Below are 20,776 nucleotides of genomic sequence, written 5' to 3' on the forward strand. Positions count from 1 at the left end.
AATCAGAAAGGTAATAATAATATAAAAGGAAAATATAGATGCACAGCAAATGTCTTAACTAGGGGCATACTTAGCAGTTGCATACAATCCTTTTCCTATTTCCAATTTCAAACAGGGAAAACTCTGCAAATGCTACTGAGAAGAGATACAAATACAGATGTTTCTTTGTAAGGACAACAAAATTATCATAATTTTAATACTTGAAGTGGCAAAATAACCGAACTAGAGATAAAACCAATCCTCTGTTAACATGATCCAATGAGAGGCATGATCAAACACAACACTGCAGAATTAGTTACAAAGGGCCAAATTTTCAGCTCACCTCAGCTAAGACTCTGATGCCAGCTCATGTGTAGGATACCAGCCCACAAAGGAAGCCCCTGCTTGTACCAGGGTGCTCTTTGGATTCTCCCTGAGCAGCCACCAGAGCACAGAAGGCTGCTGAAAACCTGGCCCCTGTTACCCAGAGCACAGATGTCTCCTCCCTTCACCACAGTAGGACTGAGGAAACACCTCACCTGCACAGCGACAGCACTTAACTGAAGACTTCATAAGCCCACGTGTTAGCTCATTAGAAGCAATATTTACAAGAATAAAAGCTTTCTGAAAAAGTAGCTGCATGCTTTCATTCGGATGTGATTTCGGTTTAGTAAAGAAGTTAAAATTTAGCAAGCCACAGCACAGGCACGACGGCAAATGAGACATGCAGAGAGCAGTTAGCTCTTACTTGGAAGGTGTTTAAACAAATGTGTAGTGAAATCCATTGCTTAAGGGGGAGTGAGGTGGCTGTGGTACAGAAGGTGAGGGTGCTTTGGGTGGATAGGTCAGCTGCTGAGCTAGAAGGGATCACACACAGGAATTAGGCGGCACAATCAAACATTCACATCATAAACGGAGTCACCTTAATTTTCTACCACGTGAATAGGAAACCCTGTTAGCAATGAATGAGGTGCTACACTATTTTAGTCACATGGAACACAAGGTAAACAACATTTCCACCTGCTGCTTTTTTCTACTCCTTGCATAAATTAAATGAATAAAGATTCCTCTTTGGATGAGAATATGGACAACCTATCTTAAGATGAAATTTCACTGGAATCTTATGAAGGTACACAACACTGACAGACTCTCACCAGCCCTGCTTTTAAAGCTTTTTGAAGCTCTGGACCGGCACTTATATTTTCTAATTTGATTTCCAGACTTCACTGAGGCTGTACAGGTTTTCAACATTTCCTTTGCTACATACCAGAGAGCAGAAACCAAAATAATATATAGAAAAATAATTCTTACAAAATTACATATACCATTTTGCTTAGTGCAGTACATGATACAGTAAATACATTTTCATATCTCAGTTTGAAAATACAAGATAAAGAATACAATGATTAAAAGTATCCTTATTTATAAACCAGAGTAATGGTATAGTATTAGAAGACAATAATCATAAAATTGAAGAAATTGAAACTCAATCTAAAATTCTGCTTTTATGTTTTGGAAGGCCAAAGCACACAACATAGGAAACTACTTCTTAATACTCTTGTATTTGACTTAAATCTTCCAGATTTTTGGCATGATTTCCACTCAAAGGCTTGATCTCTTATTAGGAACAGAGACAACTCTAAAATGCTAAGATTAGATAAACACACAGTTTACCTTTCAAGATTTATATTAGCATAGTATCCTAACATAACTGATTGCCCCCGAAAAATGGGCTAAGTTAACTTGACAGACTTTTTCATAAACAAATGTTTGTAAAACAATCTGCATAATTAGTTTGGGATTTTCATATGTGGTCTGCTTCATCATCAAGAAGCAAACGATAACCCATACCTCAAAAATCAAACTACAAAAATAAGAATGTGAAGGAATCTGTAATATGAGACTAAATGAGAATGTAAAATCAGCTGTGCAAAGTGTCAAATGTTTTTCTTTTTAATCATCTTAGATGATCAGAAAATAGGCTGTAACTAAAAGACCTGAAACTCCTTTCTGGTTTGTTGATTTTCTATTAAACCAAACCACTCTGGCTTTTTTTTTTTTTTTTTTTTTTTTTTTTTTTTTTTTTTTTTTTTTTTTTTAGAATACCATGAAAGGTGTTTGCTTTTAAAAGAGTAAGAAATAATTGAAATCAAAGCAAGACACGTTTCAAGAGGTGAGTTTCTGAGGTACAAGTGTGGCAACAAAAGCTCTGCACAAACATGAACATTTGGAATTCCTTAAAAACCTTAGTCTTTGGCCACTATGTCAGGGTTTCTTTAAGTGTCAAAGACAAAAGAGGCAGATGCTATGCTTCACAAAGAAAATTTAACTAAAACCTATCTCACAACTGACTGCAAATTTTCTGAAGCAGCATTTAACCATTTCAGTGCCAATACACACTTTAATTCCCTCTTTGAGGAAAATTAAAGAATTAAGAAGATTTTTGTGGTTACATACACTTCTAAAAAAAAGATGGATCATACTTTTGAGACAATTAAATGTAAAAAAATTAAAATATATAAATAAAAAACTTATAGTAATGAAATGTATACTGGATTCACTACACAACATTTCAAAAAGTTAAACCTATTTCAGTAGTGTACAGTTGCTACAAGTTCAGGCACACCCAGAAATAACTTCACTGGCCCCAAGAAGATCTTTGAGTAGGGCAGGCCCTCTGCTCTTGTTGTACTGACACAGAAGAATAATTTCAAGTACTAGCTGTGTTCATCTGGGCTGATCTTAGCCCAGATGTATGATCTTTTCCCAGCAGAAGCTAGAACTCAAGTGGCAAAATGCTCCACTGGCTCATACATCATGAAAAAGGTTCCCATTCCACAACCAAAGGATTGGAGTACCTGTTACAAGGTTCTGGTCACTAGAACTGGGACCAAAGCACCTGTGGAAAGCCCTGTTGATACACTAATGGCCTGAAGGGCCACAAGGTTATTCCTGCAATGCTCACATGATTTTACAATTCTGTTTTTCTGTTTGTTTGGTTTGGCTGTGTAACATCTGGCCTCCTCAGCGAACCATTTTATCCCTGCCCGTTGGTTAAATTACCCACAGAAACTCTCTGAAGCCTCAAGGTTCCTATCCTGGAAATGTATTCCATCCCCTCCAAGTGCCATTCCCCTCAGGTTCAGCTGGCACTGCATCCCTGAGTGTACAGCCACACTCAATCAGCGCTGCTCCTGCAGATGCACGCGACGCGTTCCGATATTGGAATAATCCGTCTTTAAGGGGAAGGTCTTAAGGGCTGCTGCGGCAAGAGCCGTAACTCTAAACTGACAACTTTGGATGAGAAATGTGCGTATTTTTTCTCCATCACAGCTGAAGTTTCCATTATTTCCATTCTCCACTGGAACAGTGAATGGTGCCAGTTATAAATGGCCAGTCAGACACTTGGGGAAATCGCTGCTGCAGGGATTATTGTGTGATACAAATCTCTTGACATTTCTTACTTATTTCAACTATAAAGCAATCAAGAGTGAAATTATCTCTTTTAGCAACATAGTGCAAAGGATCTATTAATTTCCAGGCATCGAGCAGAATTCCTGCACAGCTGTCTTGTTCTGACCTCTCATGCTGGTCACCAAACAGAAACATGCCAATCCCCATTTAACAAGGTCTGTGGCAGCCTGTTGTCACATAGCTCAAGCTGCAAATGATTGTAGCCTCATCTCAATCACTGGATCAGGGAATTTTTCTCTTAAAAAATATTTTAAATCCTCTTTCCTTGATTTTTTTTTGAAGTCACAGATCAATTTACTTTTTAAAAATGAATATAGAAATATTTGATTTAATGTGATTATAGAGATTAAAATGTTATACTTTTTAGCATTATTAGTTAGAGCAAGTTTCCAAGCTCTAAACTTATCGATCATAGTATTTTGGCCTCTATGCTGTCTGCTGGATGCCAAATACTCAGTGTAAATCATTAACCCTTCTCCATTTGTTACCTAGATACACTTTTCACTATTTTGAATACGAATGAATAAAACTTTCTCTTACACCAGGAGTTCAGCAATAACCCCATACAACTTGAGAAGCTGGTAAGGAATAGCTGTTATTTTGTAAATAACTAAGCATTACCTGCTACCTCCTTGCTCCTCTGAGAGGCTTCAGAAGCCAGAGCATATGAAATGGTAATGATGCGCTCCTGCTCCTGCAGCTGTGAATCTAAATCAATCGAGTTGTGTTTGTCCTGGGCAACAGTAGGCTGCAGGTTGTGCATACTGGGGGGAAAGCGAAAAACAACATTAACATTTGCAAAAGAATCCACCATACACATAAGAACAAGCTTGGATTCACACAGCAGTTTTCAGACCTCATTTATCAAGCTCCATATTTTATTGCAGTTCTTTAAAATAGGGTTGATGTTGTATGCAAATGCCTACAGCATGCAAGGAAAAATGATACAGCCATCATACATTCAGTCACAATTTCTGCACAGCCTTAAGAACATCTGAAAGTCCTTTTTTAAAAATATGCTTCATGTGCTTAAATGAAAGCACTACAAAAGTGCTATTTATTTGAAGTTGTTAGTAAAATTCTTTGCTAGTGCTCAGATGAAAAGGTAAAACCTCGTGATCCTCAGGCTGCACTCCTTCCAAAGGGAGAGCAGGTATCTGACATGACAAATTTAATGAAACTGAATGTTTCAGCTGACTCTATGTTAGCTGTAAGTAGCCAAAAGTGTTGTTTCACAACTCTAGCTCTCTGGCCACAACAGAAATTTGATCTCATGCTGACTTTTCTTCTGCTTTTGGCCAGATTTGTGTCTTTCCTTCCACCTCACTCACATCTGCAAGTTGTTTGGTAAGGCCTCACTACGGTTTTAGGACTCTCTAAACAAGAAAATGGACATAAACAAAATCCATCATGTCTTCTGCCTTGTTTTAGGAAGCAGCAGGTAGTATACCAAATAAATTCTGAGGGCATTTTCTCAAAGCTACAAGTTACCTTCAAGTAACAGAAATTGTAAAGTAAAGTAAAGATTGTTGTATGATATTAGTTCTCAATGTTTAACATGAGCCCCTGTGTAAGAATTGGAAAAAACCCTAAAACCTAACCTTGATTTAGTAAGAATATTCTTTATCTTTTCTGCTTTACGCTGCCTTGCCGCCAGTTCTTCTGTAGAAAGAGGCTCTTCTGGCTCCAGTTCAACATAACGTTCTGGAATTACAACCTTCTCAGGTTTTGACAACTGTAGAAAGAAAGCAAGCATCGAGTTTTCAATAACAAAGACTTAAAAGAAATTGAGATAAATCCTCCTCAATGGGAGAACACAGTGAAAAGAATAAAGCATGGATTTTCACAGTCAGTACATGTACCTGATGTTAAACACTTCTGGATATCTAGCTGATGCCCTTTCAACACTGTTCCCTCTGATTCTTTTTTCTTCAGAAGATAGATTGAACAAATATTTAAAGGGATTACAGAAGAAATCAGAATCAACAGAAAACCTTTCTTCAGCTCAGGCTTAGAGCCCAAAGTAGGACACTGCCTAAAGCTCCTATACCAGAAAGAAGCAACCTCTATGAGACTGACTGGGCAACCTGAGATATCAATGTCATGATATTTGTGTCATGCTAGCCAGAACTTCCTACATCTGAAAGGAAATATCACCAAACGTTTTAACCCAGGGTGTCATTCTTTTCAGACTGGATAATCTTCTGTGAGCTGCAGAGGGGAAAAAAGGCAAACAGAAACACACTACGCTCTGCGACTGTAACAGCACATTGCATAAATCGATTCTGTAGACTGAAAATTTTAATATGATTGCATGAAAGCTAGAAACAATTTTTTGCTAGGATAAACTACTTAGTGGGAAATTTTCATGCCACCCCATGAAAGTTTACAAACTTTGAAAATCAATTCTTATCATACAGAACAGACTGCTTTTGAAAACAAAAATAGAAGATGTGTCAATAAAGAGAAGTCAAGTAAAGGAGAACTATTTTTTTTCTTCCTCTTATCAGAATTTTGTTAAAAACACTCATGAGGAAATGAGTTTTCAAAATTTAAAGTTCTCAATGAAAATAATCTTAATTTTTTTTCCACTGACCTTGGTTCATGCTAATTCAATGGATTATGTAAAGTGGCCTGACCTAACCCCCAGTGCTTACAGGCTGAGTAATTCACAGGAAATCTCATGCCAAGAGCACAAACTGGCACACTCAACCATATTAAAATCACAGCCTCAAGTTTTTATACTTCCTTCTCAGGAAACCCAAAGCCAGTGCTTCCAGAAAAATCCTCATTTTTCCACTACACTTCCCTGCTTTTCAATCCAACTCCTCTCTGGAGGTCTAGATATAGACAGATATATACTTTTTTTTTTTAATTTATATCTCTATCTCCATACGGTATCTAACCTACATTAGCTCATCCCATCACTTTCAGAATATCAAACCCATTAATCATCACAACAGCAGATGGATTTCCTTAAAAATACGACTGAGTTTATTTCCTTCTGAGGCACAGAGGTATCTCAAACACAGAAGTGCCTGCCAGGTGAAGAGAATGGCAACATTGAAATGGAAAAGAACAGCAAGGCCAGGTTGGATGGAGCTCTGGTTCAGTGGAAGGTGAATGGGAATTAGATGATCTTTAAGGTCCCTTCCAACACAAATCTATGATTCTAACCTGGGTAAACTGACAAAGAAGCTTTACACTCAGAGCTTCAGAGCTACTTCAGTTACTCTGAAGCAGGGCAGAAATGCCTACGAGCAAAAAATGTCTCCTATCCAAGACATACAGGAAGTACAAAGTGATTCCTATAGCCCCAGGGGCCTTCTGCAAAAGAAAAATTAATAGCAGAGTGCAACAAGGAAAGGCATGAGAACAGAAGTCGTTCTCTGTTTCTGAAGTTTACAGAAGCACTGTATTTTCTGTAAAAATTATACAAAGATGAACTGAAAGAGACATTCATTCAGAGAGTTCAACAGGTAACGACTCACAGAGTAAATCATTTACAAGTATCTCTGTCTGTAAAATGATACTCTGCCAACAGCTTTCAAAAGAGTACAGGTGCTTACTAGTCTAATTATCATTAATAGTTTTACTGGTTTTTCCATGCCCCACGGCATTTAGCACAGCCCAAGGTACCCCCTGAAGCCTCTCCACTTGCTGTGTTCTCTCTTTCCCACCAGATGGCTCAATCGCATTTCAAACTGACATTTCCTCGGTTACTGGAACTGAGAAAAGACCTCATGCCCAGAACACCAACCAAGTCATTTCAAAAGCTGACAGAAACATGTTTTCTGTTCATGCCCAAATAAAGCAGTGCTTCCTCTTCTCTATCATCATTTGCCATTCAACATGAAAACCAGTAAGGTGGCTCTGGGGAACTAACTTTTCCTTCATTCCCATTTCTCACTTTTAAATACTCATCATGTTGTCTTCTTGTCTTTTTTTCCCCAATTTATAGAACTTCTCCTAACTTAATCACTCTTCCCTTTATAAAGCCTGAGATATGTATTTCAAAGAGTAGAGCCAACTATTCAATTTCTTCTTTCCACTACAACACAATAGGAACACAAACCTTACAAAGGTGTCAAGTCATAAATTTTCAGTACCCAAAAGACTCCTTTTAGTTCAAACTTCCAGTTAACTTTTGAAAGAAAAGATGAGAATTCACTGCCTAAAACTTAGAAAGGTTAATATTTTGGGACAGAGAATAGGAGGCAAAAGACTGTGAGTGTTACCTCTCTGCTGATATCTAAATCATAGTCTTGAGGCTCCAGGTCTGTCTCTGTCACTGCTACTGGCTGAACTTTTAACCATTCATTTTCATCCTTGTCTTCTCCACGAATTGCCCTCTCAAGTAACTGCAAATCAAATTCTTGCTCTCGTTTCCACTGGTAATAGACACAAAACAATTAACAGCATTCAAGCATACTGCCAAACTCACCATACAGCATTGTATATTATTACTGCGAACACGGTGCTGCTGAAAGAGACAGCGGGGCAAACCCCTGAGGTGGCAACAGCAAGGAAATAAAACTGCATTTCTCCGTACACACGGGTGGGAGTTTTGATTTCTAGCTGTGCTGTGAGGATCTCAGAGTACTGTATAATTTTACATGTTCAGCAGTATAAGATTCTAAGAAATTTATTCACCCAAATTTTACATTTGCTGATTAACATGGAACCAGCTACACGTGGAACATCACCTTTGGAAGCACAGCTGTCACTACCAGTGAGCCTACAGACTGACAGAGTAGTTCTTGGCATTGTAAAGAGGCAGTGCTGTATGGTTCTGAACCACTACACAGAAAGGCTGTTTACAGTGCTGGTTGAGAATCACAACTTGAAATTTTGATGTATCTTTTTAGCATAATACCTAGAGTTTAAAGTTGATACTATTTTGTGTATTAGCATTAACTTGCCTTGAATTAAAAAATAATCGACTTTTAAGCTCTTCAGACTTTACCAAAAGAAGAGTCTAGCTACCTGCAAAAGTCTTCCACACAGTCATTAAAAGGTAAATATTTAGAAATATAAATCAGAACTATTAAATACTTACTGATATTTAAATTTAGCATATTTAAACTAAGCTGCATAATGTAGAGTACCCAAAATCACTGCACAGTAGTCCCTTCACAACTTCACACAATACAGTTCCATATAAACTCACACTTAAGGACACCACCAACACCTTTTTGTTCAAAAAATTAGGTTCAATTGTAGCATCGTTCCATCCCGTAGATCTGAGCAACTTTACCATACATGATATTAAAAGCAGTGGGAAAAAGAAGGGACAAAAACAACAACAACAACAACATTATCTCCTCAAGGTTTTGAGGGAATCAACAGGAGAAAGTGCCACTTTTATGTTTCTTAAAAATATCTCCAGTATTTCTGCTACAAATCTTTGGCTTGTGTTGGATGAAGTTTGAACTCCAGGTGAAGTCCTTAGACTTCATTATGTCACTTGCATTAATAAATCTAATTGAAACCTATTCATGCACAAGCTCTCAGTATTCACTCAGAAGATAAGTATCTTCCACGTATATTAAAAAGTTAAGTAGGTAAAAGGCAATTATATCTCAAAAATTAATACGCTGCAGAATTCAACAGAGAAAAGAACATTTTCTCATTTGGGTACTCCAAACTCATCATCCTTCTACTCATATTCGAACCAGGCCTGATTGATATAGTATATTTTAAATACACAGTATCATTTTCAAGTTGTTGTTATATAATAGGTAAGAAAAACATCAAACCATTCTTACGAAGCAGTACTTTTATTGGCTTTGATGTTGCAACTTTTACATTAAAAAGGCATTGTATGTAACAAATGAATTCATGTACTGTGATCAATACTTAAAATGTCATCCTACACTTGAGAGCTGACCAATTAAAAATTAGAATTACACATACAATGTATGTTTAAAGCAAATGTTACACACTGAGCAGCACTTCAATTATACATTTAACTGTTTGCCATTGTGGCTGCTAAATAATTGTAATGCTGTAAGTAATTGTGCTATCAAACATGCTTTTGCATATCAAAGCCCTATAGGTACAAGAGATGACCTCTACAAAACATTACTAGGGCTGAAAAACTCTATTTTAATTCTTTACAGCAAGAAAAAGACCAAGATGGCACCCAAATTGATAAAGTGTTTGCCACAAATGTTAATAACAAGTGTTATGAAAATGTTTCAATTTGACTTGTGTATGTTACGTGAGTCAGAAAACAGAAGAAGCTCAGATTTATTTCTTCCAATTAAAGTATGAAAGTAACAGTGGTACTACAGTATTACAATTTCCAAACATTATGCACTGTCTTTAAAGAATTTGTGATTGCAAAACAGATGAATGTCTCCAAGCATTGCACTCGTATTTACTGGGAAAGTAAATACAAATAACTGGCTGCAAATTAGTGCTACAGAACAGTGGGAATGAAAAGCTGAATATTATGAAGTTTTTTAATGCCAGCAATTGACACACATGTACTAAATGCAATTAAGCCTGGTAAAAATTGAGTAGTCCAGTTAGAAATTTTAAAGTAACTACAAAATTCTGCAAATTAAAAACAAGCAAAAAAAAAAAAAAAAAAAAGGCATTAGGTATGATGAGTGACAAATTCAAAAGCAAGAGATCTTGTGCAATGAATTAGGTAAAACAATGTGCTCATTCTAAAGCTCTAGTGGACCAAATAAAAAATAAATTAAAAGACCACAGCATAAGTGCAATTACAGTACAATCCTGGTTTAGCACCAAGTGAGCAACTGGGTAACTTCACCAATTAGAATTGCTTTGGTTAGTATCCAAAATGTATCATTATAAACTTATCATCTGCACAGCATTTACTCTCAGAAAGCAACAAAAATACTTCTCTTCAGCAGCATAAATTTGAGCCTTATTAGAATATTCTACATTTTTATACATTCTACAATTTGTATCAATTAAAATACATTAGCTTTCACATAAATTCCTAATCAGCATGATTAGATTTTAGAGCTGATTATTCATTTATCATCTTTTTTAAAAAGTACAAACAAGCACCACCTTGGTCTGATATTACCACCGACTATCTTGCACGCTAATTTATGAATTAAAAGGAAAAATACCCATGGTGAGAAAGAACATTCTAAAAGGCCCATTCCATTATGAAGCAGTTTTAAAACTGTACAAGCTTCTGACACTTCCTAAATACAATTCCAAAGAAAAAAAAAATCATGGCTCTGAAATCACCCCAATATACTGGCATCTCCACTCATCACTAACCTCTGACCAACTTACCTGCTGAACCTTCTACATTTACCTTAACTATGAGTAAAAAATATCATCTGTTCCTCACACTCTCTGAACTCATTTGATACCACAGAACACTGATTTAATTGGACTAGAAGCATCACACACGCTCAAGTGAAAGTGCTTGCCAGGGGAAAAAAAGAAAAATAAATCCAAAGATATTTTTAGTTTAGTCCTTTTAAGGCATATCTAACATACTGAGCCTACGTCTGCAGACACGGGCCTGATGAAAGACCGAGATGAAACAGGCTGCCTTTCTCCTTGGCTAAGAGTTCTCTTGCGTTCCCGCACTAATGCCTTCTGATGTCTCTTCATTCTTTCTAGCTGCTCCTCTGCACTCATCTTGCCTCTTTGGTGGTCTCCAGAGTATAAACGTTCCAAGGCACTCTTTGGTCTCTCCTGGAGAAGTCACAAGGCACACAAAACACATGTTGTAATTAATACTTTGTACGAAGTATACCAAAAAAAATGAACTCCTTCTCCTATGTCATTATTAAATTTTATTCTATTAACTTTGCACTTCTTTGCATATTTCAACTCTCTATTTCCTATTAGTACTACTGATTTTTTGTTCTAAACCTTGATTTATAAATCTATTTGAAATACAGTAAGTTGTTTGTCTGTTTTCCAGTTCATTTAAGAAAGTGAAAAATTGGAGACTTTGTTAGATCACAGCTCTCGGTCCTCTCCCAGGTTACTGCAGTCCCACTTCCTGCCACACAAAATATACTCTGGGCTTAACTATTTCAAACAGTTCAGACATCTATTTTCCTTTACATGTTTATTTAAACTTACCTTGGACCTATCCCTTCGAAGTGTTGCAAACGATGAAATGGTGGATGAGTGGTGCAATCTGGAAGTTGATCCAGACAAACCTTTATAAGGAAAAAAAGAATGCCTTAAAATCAAATGACAGCAAAATAAGACAAGTATAAGGTTGCTATTATATTTTATTTTATTTTACTGTTTCTGTGGCATTCTGTGGTTACTATTTGAGCATACATTTTGCAATTCAGAAGATCATAAGAGGCATGAAATTTCATTTCAGCCAAACACAATGCACTTCAGGTCACTACTGACTGAAATCCAGAAAATCTATAATAATTGAGAAGCTTATATTAAATGAAGGATAGGTTGAACTCAACTGTACAAGCATAGATAGACTGTACAAATAATCACATCTATTAAGAAAATAAAACCTTATTCACAGTCAGAAATGAAGGAATAAGAAGCAAATGGCTAAGAAACTATTTGCTTTTGGCCCAAATATCAACTCCGTCCTCATCTCTGAAACAATTACAGGACCACAGCACTGTGGGGATGGATTGTCAAGTCAGATGTAATGTTTGGGGCACTATATTCATAGACTTTATCAGTTACAATTTAATAGCAATACAGGTGTTTTAAAAATAGTTAGAGTTTGCAAAAGATAGCACAGAAATTATGAGGAAAAATAACTCTGAATATGAGAGACATTCTAATAGCCAATTCCCTGTTTTGCCATGGGTTTTTTTAAGCTTAATATATTAAGTTGGTTTGCCAAAAGCTGATTGTCTGTAACAGCACCATTAAAAAGCACAAAATCTCTCAATGTCCACTGAACAGTTAATCTAAAAACAGTGATCTGGTGATGAAGGATCATCTCCAGGAAATCCTACAAGAGAAAAGCTCCTATACAGACAGTACTGTTAAAGATCAACTCTATAAATTCCTGGCTTACCACGGGTAGGTAATGTCTGGTATCCACTGTCAGGGCTTATTAAAGCACTGGAAGGGAGGTTGAGGTCACCTCCTATCATTGCTAGCTCTGGTTCACTCACGTATGAACGCAGTTCCACCTATACAGAAAAAATGCTCAAGTGAAATCACAGACAGCCAGTTTTAATAATCCTAAAACAAATCCTAAAGCTTTGTTTCTGGATTGCTACATCTCTCTACACCATTATTACAGGGCACAGATCATTATTACTATTATGTCATTATTATCTCTCTGCCATTCTATACCATGATTACTTTATTAAAGGTCCATACATTTTACAGACAATAATAATATATTTTATCCAAGGTTCCCCCATCTTTGCAGTGCAGGTGTACAGGTGTGTGAGTGCTCACCCTGTAATCTCCATTCACATACTGGCCAAGCTCCCTGTCTCTCTTTCTCTCGTCTGACTGACGCTTCAGGCCCCGCACCGAGGTGTGTCTGATGACAGTGGCTTCTCTCGGGAGGGGTGGGACAGCTGGTGGCTGATCCTCAGGACTGTACAGCTGAGGGAGAGGAGGTCTGGGCGGTGCTTCATCTTCCTGGGAACAGGAAAGCACAGGGATTTGGCAAAGAGCATGAAAACAGTCTGGCATAAACTACAAAATAAGGCCAATGCATTATACGGATTACTCGTGACCGCTTTAGTGTGATCTCCTTTGTCCCCACCAGAAGCTTGAGGCTTTAAAGCCCAAGGAAGACCCAACAAATCAACCACAAAGCATTTCCAAGGAAGGCTCTGAACATTAATATGTTCTAAACCAGTCTATGGCCACTGTACCATAGGCTCCACATATATTGTGCTGCAAGTGCTGCTGCTCAGTTCCAACACAAACACCCAAAGTGCCTCCCTGTTGTGCCTCCACACTCTGTGAGCTTCCCAACCATGCCACTTCCTCGGCTGCTGACAGAAGGGAAATGGAAAAACTGCTGCATTAACCTCACAAGAGCAGTGTTGCAGCCGTGAGGCCTGGTAGGTCTCTCTGGCGGGCAGTCGCCTAAGGGCACAGAAATGCCTGGTCATGGTGACTAGGCCAAAATAACCCTTCTCCCGTGCTCGGACCCTCTCTTATCTCCCTGTAAGACAATAGGTCACTTTCTACCCCGACTCATACTATTAGACCACTTCTCAAAACCTCGGTACCCTATAAAAACCCCACTTTTCCCCCAGCTCAGCAGAAGAGCTGTCCCTGAAACCCTTCACGGAGGATGCCAATAAAGGATCATCTGTGGAACTCCATACAGCGCTTCTCCTCTCTCTCCCTGCGTCTGCCAAGGCACCTTAGCAAGCTTATGAGCTGAGAATCACTGCACAAGAGCTGATCACTGCTAAGAGCTGAATATCACTATAACTAAGCTTGCTAAGTGTTTTCTGTGCCTGGGAGCTTTGCCGGAGTTGCTTGGGCAGGGGGTACGTAGGTGCACCCCTATCCAGGAACCACCAAGGCAGCCGAGACACCGACTGAAGCTACTGGGAGAAAAACAAAAGAGCAGTACTTACAACCTTTGGCTTGAGCTTTACTGGTGACTGAAGAGGTGGCTCGATTTTTTTCAGCTGCTGTGCTTGGTGCTGTGTCCTGGTCTGGAAATAAGGCTGTGGATACAGCCTGACCTCCAGAGGGGATTTAACCGGACTGCGTGGAGGGCTCTGCGGGACTGAAAGTTTGCTCTCCACAGCAGCAAGGGAAGCTGGTAAGGAAGGCACTGAAGACTGAGAAAATGAAGGCACTGTTTTTCTCTCTAGGGGAGAAATAGACAAAAAATATTTCTTGATGAGGGTCCAGCAAGTCTTTCAGGCCAAAATTCAAACACACAGTTCAGTATCATCTTGTAAAATTCCTGATGGAGCGCAGTGGGAGCAAAGGAAAGAAAAGCCTGGGAGTCCTATGAAATCAGTCCATAAGCTGCATCTGGCCCTGTGCCACAGATTCCTTAAGTTGCCTACAGATCTAGACCATCTCAGAACTATTTTATCTCTGTATGTAAAAGGTGAGGAAAGATACTTTAAATACAAAGTGAATTTTGCAGTAGGCGTTCACAGTCTCTTGCCATTCCAATGCATTAGGTCCTGTCTTTGAAAGCCACTGCAATGCAGACCACACACACTTTCCCTTCCTCTCTTCCAGAGCTGGTGTTGCTCTTCCCACCAAATACCTGCCTGAAGAAGGAGGGGAAAGGCAACTGCAGCAAGGGCAGCTGGGCTGCATTCAAAGGAAAAAAAAAAATAAACCCACAGAAAACACAGAGAAAAGCTCCTGAACAGGATGCAGAACAGATACTACACTGGTAAGGGCCTGGCATGTGACAGAAACCCCTTCTGCATCTTGAAGAATTCAGCCCATTATTGTTATTGTTGTTCCCTTTTTTTAATGGCTTGTTACATTTTAGAACATTGGTATGTGAAAACAAACAACAAAAACCTTTTTGTCACCTCAAGCAAAGAAACACCAAGTTAATGCGCTCAATCAGCAGAGATTTCTGACACATCCAAAAGCAGAATTAACTGGATTTTCTGCAGCAGAACAAACTTCCAGATTATTTGCACTCAAAGACTCAGCTGCATTGGTATTGTATTTATTTTTCATCATGTTCTCCTTACCTGGATTCTTTATAGAGTCTACTATGGTTTTGTAGTTTGTTTTATTTGCACTCAAGCCAGCTGTAACATCTTCAATTCTCCATAAGTCTTTTTGTATTTGTGTTTTCTCCTGTTGTTTGTAGTAGAACAAACAAAAAAATCAGTTATAGCTCAGTTTTAATTTATTATTAGGCTTTCCTTCTTTTGATACCACAAAACTGCAATTTCAGAACTTACATGGAAACTTATAGGTTTAGAAATTAGTTAAATAATTATTTTTAAATAAAAATTTAAAACGACAGAACACCAACAAACACATCTTGTCCATAAAATTTATTAGAGCATTTTATGACTCTTGGAAGACTTCCTATAGAAAACAGGGGAAATGAAACAAGTCTATATTTCTATAGAATATTGTTCAGATTACAAAAACAGTGTTTACTGTTCTACATAAAATGAGCTTCCAGAACCTTTAATTTGAACTTTGTTCTTAAATCCTATAGCTATCAAACTTAAGATTGCTAAAGCAGCATTACAAACCATCTTGTTACATTTAGAGGAAATACCCAGTATTAAAAAAAGCAAAAAACAAACTCAGAAGTGCTGACAATTTTAATTTCTGCTTATATTTGAGTTGTTAGGCCTACTTGCCAAGATGTATTACAGGTTAAAACAATGTATTCCTGCTGCTCCAGGATTTGGTCTCATCTTGCATCCTATTTGCTTTACCAAGGCTTTCCAGCAGGAAAGAAAGAAGGGGAAGCTTTCTAGACTGGACTTTGCCTTGAGCTGCATCTTGCACCCTGGCTCCTGAAGCCACCATTTCAGTCATTCCAATCATCTTAAATAGTTGCTGTCATCTTATTAATTAAAGTCTGCTAACAGTGATTTCAAAAATTTCAAGAATAAACTTAGTAAAACCAATACTATTAAAGGAAGCAAAGGCAGTGAAACACTTAAGTGAAGAATTGCTTACAAACTGCTCAAGAACTCCAGAATTCATCACTTGCTCTGAGCTGCAAAATAGCTACTAATTAATCCTATAAGGCTGAGGGTGGAAAAAAACCTTCAGTAAAAGCTGTTACACCTCATAGAGCTAAGGAAGGCATATAAATTGCTTTCCACTTTCTGTCTTAAATCAGGAAATATGTTCAGCCAGGTTACAGATCAGCAAACAGGGTGCCAAGAACACAAACATTTAAATGATGGAGAATGTTATTTGCCTGTAGTAAGCTCACTTGATACATAGGACATATTTTGAAAGATTGTCAGGACACAAACTATAAATTTGCACATTTCATTTCATTTTTCTGAGATTAATCATATTACAAGGAACCAAATGATGGATTTACAACAATCAAACCTCAGAACTGGTGAAAAAAACAGTACGTTGCACTGAAAATCCTGCTTCAGAAACCACTCAGAAAATGTTTGATAAGCAATGTAGAAAAGTCAGATCTTTTAATATTATTTCTTCCCATTACTTAAATATTGATGTGAAGAGAATATTTTAGATCTAAAATGGACCTGGGCCGAATGATAAGCACATGAATTAAATTTAAAATTATGAAAGCCAAGATTACTGTTTACAGAGGGGTATAAATACACTTTATTGGCAAGCATGAAAGGTAACTTGGAGAGAAAATTTTATTTCTCTAATTTCCTTGAACAGAAACATAATTAAGAATGACATAAAACCAGAAGAGAAACACTTACCAACCAAGAAGTTACCACTGATAAAATAACCCATCTCACTGAAATTCAGCATGCCCAGATCCTCCCCAACCCTTAGGCAAAAGACAATTGAAGCTACATTCTAAAACACAAGATTTACTCTGACCAAGCTGCTTAAACATTTAGGTTTTAACCTCTTAATTAAGTCTACATAGAAACAACATCAGTGGTCTCCTACAGCGACTTGAGCCTGCAAATTTACTGAATTTTTAATAATATTCCATGAAGACTGCATGTTTTAAAAATACAGTGTGTATTAATTTAGTGCTATTGGAAAATGCTAGATAAACAATCTTGAATCTACATGCCCTTGAGCAGAGATCAAAAAAATTCCAACTATTAGGGGTACTTCAACTGAGATTTCTTTGAAGGAATACAGTTCTTTAGAATATTCAGCACTTTCTGAAAAAATCAGTTCCCCTTAGAATCTCCAAAATAGGTATTCAGAAACATTTTTTTTAAAACTTAGCCAAACATATCTGTGCATACTTATATGTATGGATATATAAAAGTATACACAAATACAACTGATAACGTGCTCATGGCTGTGTGTGTATTTATAATTAATCACTCATGTGATATGAGATGATAATCAAACTGAATTAACATTTTTTCTGTGCAAACCACATTCCCTTCCATATGTATTGGTGAATCCCATGCCACACATGCAGTATTTTAGGCATGTTTAATGCCTAACTGGAAATTTTATCGCAAAGTAGTCTAAAAATGTATATTTTGTTTAAAGGTGTAATTTGCCTTTGTTAAACTAAGTAATTTCACACAAGGACCATTTCATTCTAATATTCCTCTGGGATTTTTTCTTTAAAATATTTTCTACAGCTGAGCTCAACTGCATATTCTGACTCCAGAAACTGAATCACTTCCCCATGCCCCAAAATGAAAAGTAAATGAAAATGTATTTTGAAGATTGATGCAATCAAAAAAGATTTTACAACTCTTGCTTTGATACAAAACATTTATTCATTAATAGTGAAAATAAGCAGGCTTCAAATTATATCTGATCAGACATCAACTGCAAATAAAAAGCTAAGAAATTTAACTAGTGAGCTCTTTTGGTCCAGAATATTTGGAAAAGAAGACTAAGATTGGAGAAAAATGTATGCATTAACTACATTCTTTGTGTTCTGTTCACACAAAGGAAAAATGATCCAGTATTCCCTGAGAATAAAGTCACCAGTTGTTAGCAGGTATGTAGAAATAATCTGGTATTTCATATACATTTCAGCAAAGAAAATAACTGAGCTTCAAATAAAGGTTCTGTTTCAAATCCGAAAGTGAATAATTGATTTAAAACTGAGATGCCTTTCAATTACTGATGGCTATTAAACACTTATTCCACTTCACAAAACAATCTGCAGAGATGAATCTCCCATAAATAGAAGAACATGACAAAGAACAAGTAATGACAATAACAACCAGTGACTGATGTTCTTAAAAGTGGATAAAGAAGCCAACAATGTCAGATCAAATAAATGGAAGACTAAGAAGTCCTACACAATCTTATAAATTAAATACGTTCTCAATGTCAAGATGTCAGCATGTAATAAAAACGTAATAAAATAATGACAAATTTGCATAGACAACTTATGAGAAACTATGGCACATGCTGCAATACAGTGTAGTGGGTTTTTCAGTGCACAGCCATGCTGCTACACTGCCTGAACTCTGCAAACCAAATTACATGACAGCTGAGTGCACTGCAATAACGACAGAGAAAATTTCTCTTACGAAATGGTAACCTGAAGTTCAGACTAAATCATCCTCTAAGTATTTATAGGGCCTGGAAATGGACTCACCTGAGATAACAATGAACTGTTCATCTGCTCCTGTAAGGCTTTTTTCAGTTGGCTCACATCCTTTTCTAATTTCAGATACTCATTCCAGGCATTTTCCATTTCCTGTTAACGGAAAGAATACTCTAATACAGTGCTAACTTCAAAACCACTTTCTCCATCCTCTAATTGAGCACCAAAGTGTTTTGAAGTTACTGCTGTTCTACTATAAAAAGAAGCAGAGCCCATTTTAGACTACATTGTTGCTCAGACTGGATTACCTGAAAACACTTTATAGCTTGCACGATCAAATCAAGAACCTATAGTTAAAAAACTCTGGCCAGCTTCCTGACACAAAACCAAATTGGCATGTAGCAGGCTCTCTGCACCAGAACAGCCCTTTTTACAGTGACTTCTTATTTACACCCACAAATAATTTTAAATGCTGACTGTGAAATTCATACATTTTCTCCAGACACAAACTGACTAGATACATTTAAATAATACTGTCATTTCAGTGATCAGACCTCACTATAGAGAAGGTGTTCATGCAATTCTACAAACAATCTTACAAAGAGCTAGTCTCATATTCATGAAGAGACAGTAATAATAGAGTGAAACAACATTAAATTACATCTTAATTTTACCAAGTTATAATATGAACATTTTTACTGAAATATCTACAGATTTTTCCAATTTCTTTTACCCTAGAAAAGCATCCTGGAATCACATTTATAATTATATATATGATTTATATATAGCTGAAAGACTTGCAATTTAAGCTCTCACTTAACATATAAAGACATTGAAAAGGTTAGGGGGTTTTGTTTGGTTGGGGGGGGTGGGAGGCAGGCATCAAAAAATAAAGCTGGAGAGATTGTTTGATTTTTTTGGTCTGGTTTAGTATCCTGTACCTGAACCAAAACTGTTCAGAACAGATCTTAACTCCCCTATCCAATGACCAATGTAATTTTAGTCTAACTGGGATTTTAATTATGGTTTTCTTGAAGCAACCAAAAGCACATACCGTTGAAACTTTGGATATTTCAGCCCGAATATGTATCAGGTCCTCTTGCAAAAGTCTCTGCTGATAAGATATTTTGTCTGCGTGTTGTGGTTGGTCTTTGTACTGATCCATCTGCCTGTGTAAAACTTCCAAAACAGACTCCAGCTGATCCTAACAAAGAAGATGGGAGTAAGTTTACAACATTAACATGGAAATTTATGCACCTACTTGCAGGGACATGAAAGGTGTTTTCCATGCCCCAAGTCTTCCCTAAACCAGCCAAGGTTAGGATTGGCCTCCTGTTTTGGAGACTCGCACATAAACAAAAACTGCAAGAGCCTTAATTACCTACTGTATCCAAAATTATCTGATGTTTTCTATTAAATCTTCCCATTAAGCAGCCAAAACTGTTGAAAACACAAAGCAGTAAGAGGGGAATTCTTCTGTTTACACACTCTACAAAAGTATAATTTACAGTTTATAATTTACAGAAAAATTCCCTTAAGCAGTATAGAACTATGACAGCCCTCCCACAGCCCAGCATGAGCTGTTTGTTTAAGGACAGGTTCTCAGTTACTGCTATGGGTGGGAACAGTCACGTGATGGTTTAAAATATTGTCTAAAACATGAAACAGGCCCAATTCATTTAGTTAGGAATAAGTAACATGGAATTAATTTTGCACAGTAGCTATTCCGAAATATCCACCTGAAAAGTACTTGCATTTTAGAATACTTTTTTTTCCTGAACCATCTTAATTTATTGACAGCTATAGCTCACAGGCAGTGAAGCAGATGGTTTAAAATGTTCACTTTCAAAAATATGTTTTCTTAGAATGCGTACTCCACCCTAAAATAAAACCCAATTCTTGTTATCACAGAAGTATATACACACTACAGTGCAATCAGCATCCATTAATTCAGTTTTTTGTTTACAATTTCCTATTTTATATTTTATGATTAGATAAAAGTCCCTACTTTATTTTACTAAGCTCTTTTTAATCTACTTACTTTATTTTCCTTAAGGGCTCTTATTTTGTCCTCCAAGTCCTGCAGAATTCTGTCCTGCTCACAGAAAACGCTTAGTTTCACCTGGAAATGATATCATATACACACATAAGGATAGATTTTAAAAACCAAGCAGAAAAGTATCCACTTGC

At 37.1% G+C, this 20,776-nt stretch overlaps 1 protein-coding gene across 10 annotated transcripts in view; it reads right to left on the bottom strand.

Moving 5' to 3' along the window:
* PLEKHA7 (pleckstrin homology domain containing A7) overlaps positions 1-20,776 on the bottom strand; it is a 146,435-nt gene that overhangs the window by 2,038 nt on the left and 123,621 nt on the right. For 8 of the 10 annotated variants that reach the window (XM_063398086.1, XM_063398079.1, XM_063398082.1 and 5 more), the window contains 13 exons: positions 20,628-20,708; positions 19,641-19,790; positions 18,638-18,739; positions 15,108-15,216; positions 14,010-14,248; positions 12,862-13,050; positions 12,470-12,587; positions 11,545-11,624; positions 10,948-11,148; positions 7,692-7,844; positions 5,055-5,188; positions 4,075-4,217; positions 728-836 (listed from right to left, as the gene is read on the bottom strand). In XM_063398086.1, the coding sequence (XP_063254156.1) occupies positions 739-836; positions 4,075-4,217; positions 5,055-5,188; positions 7,692-7,844; positions 10,948-11,148; positions 11,545-11,624; positions 12,470-12,587; positions 12,862-13,050; positions 14,010-14,248; positions 15,108-15,216; positions 18,638-18,739; positions 19,641-19,790; positions 20,628-20,708 (1,797 nt within the window). In that variant the 3' untranslated portion in view covers positions 728-738. The remainder of the gene's footprint in view (positions 1-727; positions 837-4,074; positions 4,218-5,054; positions 5,189-7,691; positions 7,845-10,947; positions 11,149-11,544; positions 11,625-12,469; positions 12,588-12,861; positions 13,051-14,009; positions 14,249-15,107; positions 15,217-18,637; positions 18,740-19,640; positions 19,791-20,627; positions 20,709-20,776) is intronic. The other 2 variants (XM_063398080.1, XM_063398081.1) reach the window with 2 other exon arrangements.

This window comes from Prinia subflava, chromosome 5, assembly GCF_021018805.1.
Source record: "Prinia subflava isolate CZ2003 ecotype Zambia chromosome 5, Cam_Psub_1.2, whole genome shotgun sequence".
Lineage (NCBI taxonomy): Eukaryota > Metazoa > Chordata > Aves > Passeriformes > Cisticolidae > Prinia > Prinia subflava.